The 12,624-nt window shown below is 54.8% G+C and overlaps 2 protein-coding genes across 8 annotated transcripts in view; one reads left to right on the top strand and one right to left on the bottom strand.

Moving 5' to 3' along the window:
* Positions 1–8,232, top strand: part of MICALL1 (MICAL like 1) — a 35,180-nt gene extending 26,948 nt beyond the window's left edge. For 2 of the 3 annotated variants that reach the window (XM_084955340.1, XM_084955341.1), the window contains one exon: positions 2,861–8,232. In XM_084955340.1, the coding sequence (XP_084811466.1) occupies positions 2,861–2,982 (122 nt within the window). In that variant the 3' untranslated portion in view covers positions 2,983–8,232. The remainder of the gene's footprint in view (positions 1–2,860) is intronic. The other variant, XR_014803052.1, reaches the window with a different exon arrangement.
* On the bottom strand, positions 5,692–12,572 carry C5H22orf23 (chromosome 5 C22orf23 homolog). 5 transcript variants are annotated; one of them, NM_001444311.1, is made up of 7 exons: positions 12,310–12,571; positions 12,008–12,119; positions 10,722–10,784; positions 7,592–7,774; positions 6,747–6,878; positions 6,467–6,567; positions 5,692–6,342 (listed from the first exon to the last, which is right to left on the bottom strand). In NM_001444311.1, exons 2-7 carry the CDS (start codon positions 12,108–12,110, stop codon positions 6,271–6,273), a joined length of 654 nt encoding a protein of 217 aa, NP_001431240.1. In that variant the 5' UTR covers positions 12,111–12,119; positions 12,310–12,571; the 3' UTR covers positions 5,692–6,270. The 5 variants fall into 5 exon arrangements, 3 of the variants coding, with proteins under 3 accessions (NP_001431240.1, XP_003481593.1, XP_084880613.1); XM_003481545.5 differs by having other exon boundaries at positions 5,704–6,342; positions 12,008–12,098; positions 12,310–12,572; XR_014845187.1 differs by having other exon boundaries at positions 5,704–6,342; positions 6,467–6,878; positions 12,310–12,572.
* Between the last annotated feature and the right edge of the window lie 52 nt (positions 12,573–12,624).

Below are 12,624 nucleotides of genomic sequence, written 5' to 3'. Positions count from 1 at the left end.
GAGCTGTGGTGTAGGTTGCAGATGCGGCTTGGATCCCGCATTGCTGTGGCTCTGGCGAAGGCCAGCGGCTACAGCTCCAATTCGACCCCTAGCCTGGGAACCTCCATATGCCACGGGAGCGGCCCAAGAAATGGCAAAAAGACAAAAAAAAAAAAAAAAAAGAATGGAGATATATACACTAATTCACTTTGTTATACACCCGAAACCTATACAATATTGTAAGTCAACTATATTCCAACAAAATTGAAAAAAAAAAAAAAGAGGAGTTCCCATTGTGGCTCAGCAAGTTAAGAACCTGATAGGAGTTCCTGTCATGGCTCAGTGGTTAATGAACCCAACTAGTATTCATGAGGTTTCGGGTTCGATCCCTGGCCTCACTCAGTGGGATAGGGATCTGGCATTGCTGTGAGCTGTGGTGTAGGTCGAAGACACAGCTCAGATCCTGCGTTGCTGTGGCTGTGGTGTGTAGGCTGGCACCTTCAGCTCCAATTCGACCCCTAGCTTGGGAGCCTCCATAATCTGCGGGTGTGGCCCTAAAAAGACAGAAAAAAAAAAAAAAGAAGAAGAACCTGACATAGGGTCCGTGAGGATGCAGGTTTGATCCCTGGCCTCGCTCAGTGGGATAAGGATCTGTCATTGCCACAAGCTATGGTATAGGTCGAGGATGCGGCTTGGCTCTGGTATTGCTGTGGCTATGGTGTAGGCTGGCGGCTGCAGCTCTGATTGGACCCCTAGCCCGGAATTTCCATATGCAATAGGTGTGGCCATAAAAAGCCAAAAAAAAAAAAAGGTGAGACCTCTCCTGGCAGAGCCCCCGTGAAGAGCTTTCTGGAGGCAGACTGGTACTCTGGCTCACTTGAACTCCTAGGGTCGGGGGGAGCAGGTTGAACAGAGGGACAGTGTGTGTAAACTTTTTTTGGCCAGGAAGGCCATGTGTAGCAAGGCAGGCCAGCCTTCAGCCCGGAGGGCGGGCGTGGGATGCCCTGGTGTCCACGGGCAGGACAGTGGCATGGGAGCATTTTCCTTGGGTGCATCTGCCTTAAGCTGTTCCTTCTTAACATCTGCAGCTGGTCAAGGAGTCCGTGGATTCCAGCAGCAGTCCCTCTGCACATGAGATAGTGCCTAGAATGGTTAAAGGAGCACTGGACTGGGAGTCAGGAGACCTGCCTAATCTTGGTTCCACCAGTGACTCATTTTGTGGCCTTGTGGTTAAGTCTGGGCTCCAGTTAGACTGGATTCCAGTCCCAGCTCTGGCGCTTTCCGCTGGGTGGCTCTGAGCCAGTGCCTTCACCCCTCTAGGCCTGACTCTCCTGTCTGCAGAAGGGGGGTGACAGAGGCACCCCTTCCCCAGCGTGTGCTGAGGATGACTAAGATAATGTGCCAAGGGCTCAGCCCAGGGCCTGGCACAGAGAGAGCTCAGTGGGTGTCAGCCCGCTTCAGAACGCACGGTTTCCTTGTCTATAATAAGGGAGGGCTGGGCCAGGTGGTTTCTGAGGTTTCTTCTGGCTTTGACAGTCAGTGTTTGTGTTGTATCCACAGAGCCGTGAGCACCAGCTTAGAGGCATCGAGCCTTTTAAAGACAGTAGGCCATGCGGTAGGGTCCTCCATTGCTCCCCCATGGGCCTGTCTCTGCATCCTTCCCAAAACACTGGAAAAGCAGTTCCTAGAGGCAGAGAACAGGGGCTCAGAAAGGTGAAGGGACAGAGTTCCCATCGTGGTGCTGCAGAAAGGAATCCAACTAAGAACCATGAGGTTATGTGTTCGATCCCTGGCCTCACCCAGTGGGTTAAGGGTCTGGCGTTGCTGAGAGCTGTGGTGTAGGTCACAGACATGGCTCGGATCTGGCGTTGCTGTGCCTATGGTGCAGGCTGGCAGCTGTAGCTCTGATTCGCTCCCTAGCCTGGGAACCTCCATATGCTGTGGGTTTGGCTCTAAAAAGACCAAAAAAAAAAAAAAAAAAAAAAGAAAAGAGAGAGAGAGAAAAGAAAGTTTCCATGTAAAGTGGCAGCACTTCCCAGGCATCATCTGGCCTGACCTGATGAATTCCCTTTTCCTTTTTTTCCTTTTTTTTACTTTTTAGGGCCGCACTCACGGCATATGGAAGTTCCCAGGTTAGGGGTCTAATCGGAGCCACAGCTGCCGGCCTACCCCAGAGCCATAGCCACACCAGATCCGAGCCTCGTCTGCGACCTACACCACAGCTCACGACAACACCGGATCTCTGACCCGCTGAGTGAGGCCAGGGATTGAACCCGCATCTTCATGGATACTAATTGATTTCATTTCTACTGTGCCACAATAGGAACTCCCCTTCTTTTTTCTTTTTTTCTTTTCGATTTTAAAGTTTTATTGTGATTAATGTTGTGATAATTTCTGCTGTACAACAAAATGATTCAGTTACACATGTACATACATCCATTCTTTTTTTTTTTTTTTACTGGGCGCACTCACAGCATATGGACGTTCCCAGGCCAGGGATTCAAGCCAAACCAGAGTCGTGACCTATGCTGCAGCTGTGGCAATGCCAGATCCTTAATCCAGTTTATCAGTTGGGGATTGAACCCACACCTCTGCACAACTGGCTAGGGGTCAAATTGGAGCTACAGCTGCCAGCCCACACCACAGGCACAGCCACGTGGGATCGGAGCCATATCTGCGACCTACACCACAGCTCATGGTAATGCTGGATCCTGAACCCACTGAGCGAGGCCAGGGATTGAACCCGAAACCTCATGGTTCCTAGTTGGGTTTGTTACCACTGAGCCACGATGGGAATGCCTCTTTGCAGGTTCTTTTCCCGTGTAGATTATCACAGGATGTCGGCTGAAGTTCCCTGTGCTTCCCGCTTTCCCTTCTGCAGAGTTCCAGAAGGAGGCCGAATCTGAGGGCAAGAAGAAGGGCAAGTTCAAGACCATGAAGGTGCTGAAGCTGCTAGGGAACAAGCGTGACCCCAAGAGCAAGTCCTCTGCGGACAAGAGCTGACGGCACATATGCCAGCTGGGATCTGCACCCTCCCGGCTCAGCCCGGGCTCTGCTCTGCCGGGGGCGCCTCGCTTCCCTTCAGGTCCTGCCGAGAGGAAAGAGGACTTCAGGGGAGGGAGCCCCTGGCCGGTGGCCTCTCCCTCCTCAGGGTCCTCTGGCTGGCCTGGGCCAGAGAGTTTTCTTCCCTCTCCTCTGAGCCGCTGGCAGTTGTGCCTCAGCCCTGCCCAGCTTGGTTCTGAGGATGCCAGATGCTGCGACTAAGCCAGGAGCCAGCAGGGTCTCAGCCGGGGAGCCGCAGCGGCAGCCCCACACACCCGCCTCCGCCGTGCTGGGCGGCTCCCTGGTCCCTCTTCCCCTCTGTGCCACGTCCAGAGGGGCGTCTTCCCCATCAGAGGCTTTGGGGCCTTCTGCCCACGAAGTCTGCCCGTGGTTGGCCTCGGGCCGGGTCTCCTGCCCTCATGGCTGGTGAGCCGGGCTCCTTCCCGCCCCAGTCCCGGTTGAGTCCCCGCCTTCCCTTCAGCGCGGGTGGCTCTGACCATGCTTCTCCTCACTCAGGAGCTCTATTTATGAAACGTCTCTCTCTTTCTCTTTTTTAAGAGCTGCATCTGAGGCATATGGAAGTTCCCAGGCCAGGGGTGGAATCGGAGCTGTAGCTGCTGGCCTACACCAGTCACAGCAACATGGGATCCCAGCTGCGTCTGTGACCTACCCCACAGCTCACGGCAGCGCCGGATCCTTAACCCACAGAGCGGGGCCAGGGATCGAAGCTGCATCCTCATGGATGTTAGTCGGGTTCTTAACCCACTGAGCCACAGTGGGAACTCCTGAAGTCTCTTAATTAAGGTTGAGATGGTTATGTGTCCTCAGACACGAATGGGCCTGACGGACAGATCCCTCGTCTGTCTCTTGACCTTCTAGGAGGTGCTTCCTTCATCTCCCCTTGCTCTTAGGAGACTTCGCCGCCCGGGGTGCAGGGCTGTGATGGCTCTGCTGGGGTGGGTGGGTGCCCAAGGGAGGGCCTTGGGGAGGCAGGCCTGGCTGCGGTTCTCACCCCTGCCCCTCAGCCAGGCCAGCAGGAGGGGGTGTGCCACCCGTAGGTGCTAAGCCCGGTCCTTTACCCCCCTGTAGCCTGGGCCCAGCGTGGGGGCCCCGGGGGCATCGCCACCCTGTCTCCTCACACCATCTGTTGTCCGTTCTCTCCTAACTCGTTGCCACCAAAGGACTGACGGCCGCTCAGCCCCCGGGACGGCTGTGGGAGAGGAGGAGCCGATGGGGACCGCCACCGCGCCCAGGGCAGGTGCCCAGCAGCTCGTGGTCAAAGCACTGTTGCTATAAGCTATTTCTGGGGGGCCTCTAGGGCCCCCTTCCCTCAGCGCACCTCTGGGGACAGATCACACTGTATTTACTTGAGAGGGTTTGCCTCACTGACAATAAACGGAGACCACCTCAGTGGCCAGGGCCCTGCGGCCTGGGGGTGCCTTTTCCTCGCCAAGACGGCGTCCCCCCGCCTCTGCCACGCTCTGTGGCCGGCGTGTCTGCTTGCCCAGCGGGGCAGGGAGGCCCCCCCTCCTCTGCGGGGAGGGGGGCTCCCACACCCGTGCAGCCCTCGGCCGCCTCCTTCCTAACGTGCCTGTTGGTCTGGAGCTGGGGTCACCAACTCCAGTGCCTTTGGGGGCCGGGCAGGTGACAAAGAAGAACTGGGCTGGGCGTATCCTGAGGGACGGGCCTGTCAGGCGACTGGGTGTTGGGAGACTCGGCTGGTGGGGACTGGGGGTGACCTGGGGTGGATATGCCGTAGCTCAAGGGAAAAGTCTCACTTAAGTAGACTGTGGGCTGTGGACCCAGGGGGGCCAGATCTTTCCATTTTTCAAAAGAAACTGGAAATCCAGATGGGGCGTGTGTGTAATTTGTAAATGCTGGCAACTGATCTGATTTAAATCAAGGGCAGCCTGACAGTGTCCTGGGTGGGCTGAACGTGTGCTGAGTTCTCCACTTTGTTGCCTCTGGGCCATGTGGGGCGGGGGGGGGGGTGTCTTGAGATGGAGGCCAGCTGCCCTTGGCCCCCAGGTTCTAGAGAGTGTGTGAACGCAGGCTTCCCATGGAATGTTCCAGAGCCCAGCCCTTGATCTGGTTCTTTCGTTTGCGGCTGCAGGGCCGTGTTTATTCTGCAAACCCAAATTGGGGTCATGTGGCCTGAGAAGATTATATGATACCCTCCAAGTGGAAGGGTTTGTTGAAATTTCTAGAATACTTTGATTTATGGGGATGGGAAAATAACAGAATGCTGGAGAGCGTAGGGCTTGTGGTTGTCAGAAGATGCAGGGACAGCCATGTGCTGTGTGCCAGGCCCGGAGGGATGTCTCCTCAGCAGCCCCATGAGGCCGGCCTCGGGCTCAGACCGCACGGGCTGGGCACCTTCGGTCTGGATCCCTCCCGCCCCTTTGGGCTGTGGGTGTGGTGGAGAGACAGACAGCTTGGTCCTGTGTAGGCTACCTGCTCGTTGACTCTGGTCATGGCATCTTGGTGAGCTCCGGTTTCCAGCCCAGGTGTTTACTGAATCAGCGTGCGCGGCACTGGCACCTGCCCCAGCGCCCGGCCAGGGGGTGGGTGGTCAGGGGGCACTGGTTCCCCTTTTCACCTGAGATATGCACACAGCTAGAAGCCATCTGGGCTTGAAAAAAGTCTAACTCCTTGAACAAATAAGCCTTATTCCTCTGAAAATGAAATGGTGTGTGTGTTTTATTAGCCAATTAATCACAGTCGTTAAACATTTGCCCAAGGCTATAAGAAGTCAATGTCCTACAGTCCTAAGGTTGGAAGAAAGGACTCACGCTCATTCCTGACTTCAGAAAACCAAATGTCCCGGACACAGAGACCCACAGCAGGTGAGGCCGTGGGAAGAGAGTCCCGGGGATGCCCTTAGCCACGTGCCCAAGATGCTGAGGGCTAGACCCTGCTTTCACTGTTGGGGGGGCTCTTTCCCAGAGAAAAGACCCCAAGTTGTGTGTGTGTGTGTGTGTGTGTGTTCATCTGTGACTGGTCCCCGAGGCTCAGCTGACCTCAGGTCCCTGGGTAGAGTCTCGAGGAGAACCAGCTCATTTTCTGAGACGTGGCCCACCTTCTAGGGCGCTGTCTGTGTCCAGGGTGCCCTAGGCGGGGCCGGTGCTATGCAGCCACTTGACATGGCTGAAGGCCCGGGTGGTGGGCTGGCCTGGGGGTGGCCCTGCTTGGCAAGGGGGTAGGTTTTGGTGGAGGAGGGTGGGCTCCCCGCTGGCCTCTGGAGACAGATTAAGGGGTGGCCAGAGCCTTCCTAAGTTCCTCGCTCCTCTTGCGGTCAAGGTCTTCCATCTCCTGTAGTTTCTGCAGAGGACGCCAGGGAAAGCTGGGTGTCAGGGAGGGAACTCCAGGAGCCACCACAGCCGCCCCTCCGTTTCTGCCGCCGTCTGGTCCATGCCGATGGTGGGCAGCCCCCGTGCTACCCTACCTGGGAGATTTCGGTGAGGATGACCCCTCGGTACCGCCTGCCCTGCCCCAGGGCCTCCATGTCAGCCAAGAACGCTTTCCTCTCCTGGATTTCCTTCACCACTGGACGGGGAGAGGGCTGTCGGTGCGGGGCAGTGGGGGCTCCCGGAGGGGCGGTGTTTTGCCTCCCTTGGGAACAGGAAGCACTTCTGTGCTGAGACCACTGCTCCCACTTGGCCGGGGTGGCGGGGGGGCTCCCCACCCACACTCCCTCCCCAGCGTAACTGTCCCATCGGGCTCACGTTCTTCAAACCGGTCCAGCTCAGGCGCTGGGGCCTCCTGCTGCACAGGAGGGGGCTTTCTCTTCCTTTCCTCTGGCTCCTTCCCCGTGGCAAAAATATTCTGGAGTCTTCGCTTCTCCTTCTCCAGATCCCCTGTTGGGCCCGGACACGGCCTAGTTAGGGCGTGAGGGGCACCCCCGCCCCAGGTCCGTGTTCCTGGTCGGCCCGCCTGCTCCGCGGAGCCGGCTGACACGGGTGGGGCGCCTGCAAGCCCGGCGCTGTCCACCCCGGGTGCTGCTGAGCCGGTCAGGTCACGAAAGGCAGGAAGGGGGCCGGTCAGGTCACGAAAGGCAGGAAGGGGTTGAAAGAACCCAGAAGAGAGTTTGTCAAAACCTACATGCTGCCTGGGTGCAGAGCAAGGGCAGGAAAACTCAGTGACTGCCGCAGCAGCCTGGGTGGGGAGGCCGCGGGGAACTGTCTGAGGGTCTCCACCAGGAGTCGCATCAGGTGCCAGGAGAAAGGGGGGGTGTGAATGACTCTGAAACCGGCTGGAGTGCCGAGGAGCTCTGGGTTTGAAGCACTGTGTGAGCCTGACAGCTGTGGCCATGACACACGACCACCAAACAGAGATGGATGGAAACAGTTAATTGTTAAAGAGAGTTCTGGAAAAATGTATACAAAGGAACAGCTAACTGGCTTCCCATGCATCCTGGATGCCCCAAGCTAACAGGTGCCAGGGCTGTAGTATCAATAGCGGGAGAATTCGATGAGCCTCCTGCTCAGCGTCCTGGGGGCTGCCTCTCTCCCCGCCCCCTGCCCCTTGGAGGGAGGTACAAGAGGGGCTCCAGCCGAGGCCCCTCACTTACGGGTGGCTTGAGGCCTGAACTGCTCCCGGCTGTAGGCCCCGTTGGCTTGGCACAGGCTGGCAGGCCGGAGGTGGGACCGGGCTGCCAGGATGGGTGGCAGGTAGATGGCCGAGGCCGGCTGCCTGGCAGGCAAGACCCTCTGGCTGGAAGTTGGGCTGCAGTGTAACGGGAGAGCGTCTCCTCCTGGGGGAGGAAGGGTCAGGGTCGGGGGGGGTCACGGTGCGGCTTTGCTTAATTTATAAGTGTGGTCCCTACCTGTTCTACCAAGTCACAGTCCAGAAGAGTCTTCCCTCCCCACTGCAGCCCCTCCCCCCACAAGGAGCCATGGCAACAGTTTGGTGGGCTGGTCCATTCTCTCTGATGCTTCCCTAAACCTGTTCAAAGATACATGTGCATATATAAGATTTGTTTTTCAAATACTGGGTCATACTGCAGTCATTCAGTAGTAGACTCTTCGCTTAATGATCTATCAAGGACATCTTTCCCGATCACTCCATTTATATATAACTTATTTTTATAGCTAAATACTAGTCCTTGAAATGGATATATTATTTATTCAACAAATCTCCTAGTTTCAGAAATTCAGGCTTTTTTTTTTTGACTGATTTCAAACAATGCAATAAACATTCTTGTACTTCAAACCTTTGTCCTGGTGATTTTATTTCCATAGACGGATTTCTAAAACCTGCTTGGTCCAAGGGATGGTTTGGATAACAGACACCGATCCCTCCCACTCTCCAGCCCCACTGCCTTGACCCAGATCTGGGGCTCCCCCCCAGGCCAGCCAAGTGTGGCCCCTCTTCTCAATAGCCCTAAAGCCCAGCTTGGAGCAGGGCCCACTCACTGTTTCGGCCTGGCCCCTGCCCACTGCCCCTATGTACCCAGCCTCCTATCAGCCACCCAGCAAATACGTACTGAGCATGTACGCACTTGGCATCAGGTAATGAGACAAAGTCCTGCCCCATGGCGTTTTCATCCAGGGCGTAGATGATGATAAAGCAAGTAAAATGTCTGGTATGTTAGATGGTGAGGGCGCCGGTACAGGGATGGGGCACAGGGTAGCCTGAAGGCCTCAGCTCGGCAAGAGGGTGACATTTGAGAAAAGACCCCAATGTGGAAAGAGGCTGGCATTTGAGGGAAGGGCATCGCAGGCAGAGGGGACGGCTAGAGTCAAGGCCCTGAGGTGGGAATGTGCCTAGAGCATCAGAGGAACAGCCAGGAGGCTAGGGGGCTGCAAGGGGTGGGGATAGTGGGGGTGGAGGTCAGGGGTCAGGGGTCACAGAGGCCTTTGGGGCTTCTGGAGAGACTGGCTTTCACTTTGCAGGAGGTGAGAAGCCACAGGAGGGTTCTGAGCAGAGGAGTGACCTGACCCCTTTGGCTGCCGTTGCAAACACGGCGCTGGGGTCAAGGGTGGAGGTAGTCGGAGTCAGGGTATGGTTTGGAGGTCAAGCAGAGAGGATGCTGATGGGTTGGTTACGGGGCCTGGGAGAAAGAGAACGAGTAGACAGGATGACTCTGAGGCCTCTGCCCTGAGCAACTGGAAGGCTGGAGCGGCCGGCATTTCCCCTGCTTGTCCCTCCTCACGCCGTCCACCCAGGGCCGTGCCGTGGTTTACCTCTCTTCTCTGAAGAGATGCTGTGCTTCCCTCCTTTCTTTCCTTTTTCTTTCTTTCTTTTTTACTTTTTAGGGCCTCACCCGAGGCATATGGAAGATCCCAGGCTAGGGGTCAAATCAGAGCTGTAGCTGACAGGCTACGCCACAGCCATAGCAACTCGGGATCCGAGTCTTGTCTGTGACCTACACCCAGCTCAGGGCAACGCTGGATCCTTGACCCACTGAGGGAGGCCAGGGAGCGAACCCACATCCTCATGGATACCAGCTGGGTTTGTTAACTGCTGAGCCACGACGGGAACTCCCCTGGCGTTGTCTTAAGGCAGCTTTACAGATCTCTGCTCTGATCCACTAAATGCTGATTAAGTTAAATCTCAGAAAGTGAGGTTGTTTTCAAGATCCTAGAGGGCGCTGTTATCGCGCCCATGTATATCCACTTTTTTGTTTTTCTTAAAAATAAATAATACAGTGTGGGGTCAGAGGTGAGCTGTGGAAAGGTTCTGCACGCTTTTCCTAAATTGGAAGCCTGCCGAAAGTCTTGTTTCTGCTAGCTGAGATACAAATGAATAAAACTGTGAATGAGACACACAGAGCCCTCTCCTCCGGACAGCTCACAGGGTCCGTGTGTAAGAGGTGGGAGAGATTGCAGACGTGACAGTGTTCAGACTACCTGGCTGGGCAGGAAGTCTCCAGTGGGCGGTGACCTGTTGGGAATGTCGGAAAAAGGCTGACTGCAAGAGGGGCTCAGAGGTCAGGACCCATGCCGGGGCAAGAAACAAGGGTCCCACAAGGTCTATTCCCCAGGAGCAAGGGTCGGAAATGCTATTCGATTTTTTTTTGGTCTTTTTTTTGGGGGGGAGGGCATGCCCATGACTTGTAGAAGTTTCTGAGCTAGGGACTGAACTTTCACCACAGCAGCAACCCAAGACACTACAGTGACAACACCAGATTCTTTTTTTTGTTTTGTTTTGTCTTTTTGCCATTTCTTGGGCCGCTCCCGTGGCATATGGAGGTTTCCAGGCTAGGGGTCGAATCGGAGCTGTAGCCACCAGCCCATGCCAGAGCCACAGCAACGCGGGATCCAAGCCGAGTCTGCAACCTACACCACAGCTCACGGCAACACCGGATCCTTAACCCACTGAGCAAGGCCAGGGATTGAACCTGCAACCTCACGGTTCCTAGTCGGATTCGTTAACCACTGAGCCACGACGGGAACTCTCAATACCAAATTCTTAACCCACTATGGAACACTTTTTTTTTTTTTTTTTTGGTCTTTTAAATGAGGTCCCCTACCTCTTAATATGGAGAAGCATTAAAAATATGGCCCATGGCGTTCCCCTGTGGCACAGCGGGTTAAGGATCTGGCATTATCACTGCAGCGGCTTGGGTTGTTGTGAGGCATGGGTTTGATCCCTGGCCCAGGATCTTCCACATGCTGCAGGCCCTCCTGACCGTCCAAAAAGAGTCCTAGGGTCCAGAAATCCCTCGGCCCAGGAAGCCTCTGTGGACTGCCGCTTACTTTTCATGGTGTCCATGATGTGGCGCTGTTGGAAGTTAGTCAGTTTGGATTCCTTCATCATGGCTGCAAGACAAAGCACTTCAGTGAGGCCTCCTGGGCTGCGAGCAAATGTCCTCGTTTTGCCTCTGGACCCCATTCTGTACCTGTGTACTCCCGCTCTTCCTTTCCTGCTTCATTGTTTTCTATAGCACCCATCACCATCTAAGTTCTATATATTTTACTTATTTATCATTGTAACATTCCTACTGAAATATTAGCTCCATGGATGCAAGTCTTTTTTCTTTTTTCTGTTTTGCCTTTTTAGGGCCACACCTGCTGCAAATGGAAGTTCTCAGGCTAGAGGTTGAATCGGAGTTGTAGCCATTGGTCTACACCACAGCCACAGGAATGCCAGATCCGACCATGTCTGCGACCTACACCACAGCTCATGGCAATGCTGGCTCCTTAACCCACTGAGTGAGGCCAGGGATGGAATCTGCGTCCTTATGGATGCTAGTCAGATTTGTTTCCACGAGCCACGAAGGGAACTCCACAAGATTTTTTTTTCTTTTTCTTTTTTTTTTTTTTTTTTTACTGCTGTATCATCAGCAACTGGAACAATGTCTAAAAGCTCACAGTGGGCTTAAAATCTTTTTTTGTTGTTGTTGAGTGAATGAACAAGCAGTCATTAAGCATGTGCCAGGGGCTGGAGTTACAATTGCGAGCCAAAACAGGCACCGTGTCCTGATGGGAGTTCATGAACTAGAAGGGCAGATGGATGTTAATTCAACATGAATTCATAGGGACACACAAGGTATCTGACTACAGGTTACGCTAAGCCCAGTGAAGGAAAAGGCACTGGGAGTGTGTGGGCACCTAACGGTTGGTTGCACTGTGTTGGTGGTGGGTGGGGAGGAAATAAGGCTTCTCTGGAGAAATTGAAAGTGTGATATAGTATGTGTCACTGGGTCACCATGCTGTACAGTAGGAAAAAAAAAATTGTATTGGGGAAATAACAATTACAAAAAAAAAGAATAACCAAAAAAAAAAAAGTGTGATATAAGGGATGCATAGCAGTTAACTACTCTAAAATTCGTGAGTTCTTTGACTTTTGGCCACTTTCGAGTTGCAGGACCCCCAAACTTTCCTGAACCCCAGGCTTCTTATCTGAAAAATGAAAACAGCAATTGCAAGCCATAAGTCATGCAGGTGAGAACTGAGTTACAGAGGTTAACAGTGACTACCGCTCTCCTTTTGTCCTTTCATGCACTGACACCACCGCCCCGCCCCGCCCGACCACCACTGACCTCTGAGCAGCTCGCAGGTTCTTGGGGTGTAAGCGGCCGGCTTGGGGCAGCGCCAGAAGCCAGTTCCTTTGGTCACAGTCTCCACCCTCTCCTGGGAAGCCATGGGAGGGCTCTGAGGAGGGAAAAACGCGACGACACACCCCCTGTCTCCCAGATACAACCTCTGCTTCCGCATCCCCAACACCACCCAAAGTTTGGGTCTGGCGGGGGCGGGGCCCGCAAGAGAATCGTGACGCCGCCCATCAATATCGCGACAGTGCCCAATCCTCCCACCCGGAACAGATCCACTGGCAGATACACACATGCGAACAGAGACCTCATCCAGACCCGGCGCCTGTGGCAGGGAAGCCACCTCTGGAGGAAAGGGGCGTTAGGGTAACCTTGCCCGTTGTGTGATAGACCCAAACGGAAACCTCACTCTTAGGTAAGACTCCGGCTGGGTGCCCACTGAGAGTGGCCGCTAGGCTCTGAAGGAGCACCCGCGCCGGAGCCCTGCAGGAATGCTTTTGAGATCTCCGCTGCTCAAGCTCTGGTTATACACTCTGGCTACCATGGTAACAAGCTCTAGCTTCTCGGCGCGTGCGCACTATCGCCCTGCCGATCCTCCCGGAAGCAAT

Source organism: Sus scrofa, chromosome 5, assembly GCF_054392235.1.
Source record: "Sus scrofa isolate SSC_HxYL_T2T_F1_AM1 chromosome 5, Sscrofa_HxYL_maternal_Yorkshire_Landrace_v2.0, whole genome shotgun sequence".
In the NCBI taxonomy this organism is placed as follows: Eukaryota; Metazoa; Chordata; class Mammalia; order Artiodactyla; family Suidae; genus Sus; species Sus scrofa.
Note: the sequence above shows the minus strand (reverse complement) of the source record. Positions and strands in the feature narration are given on the sequence as shown.

Excerpts from the sequence above, each read along its gene's own strand:
- C5H22orf23 (XM_085024487.1), bottom strand. The coding sequence starts at position 7,332 with ATGGCCACAGCTGTCAGGCTCACACAGTGCTTCAAACCCAGAGCTCCT. Across the intron at positions 6,568-6,746 it reads GCTGGACCGGTTTGAAGAAC|TGGTGAAGGAAATCCAGGAG; the intron begins GTGAGCCCGATG and ends CTCCCCGTCCAG. Across the intron at positions 6,343-6,466 it reads TCCTCACCGAAATCTCCCAG|AAACTACAGGAGATGGAAGA; the intron begins GTAGGGTAGCAC and ends CGTCCTCTGCAG.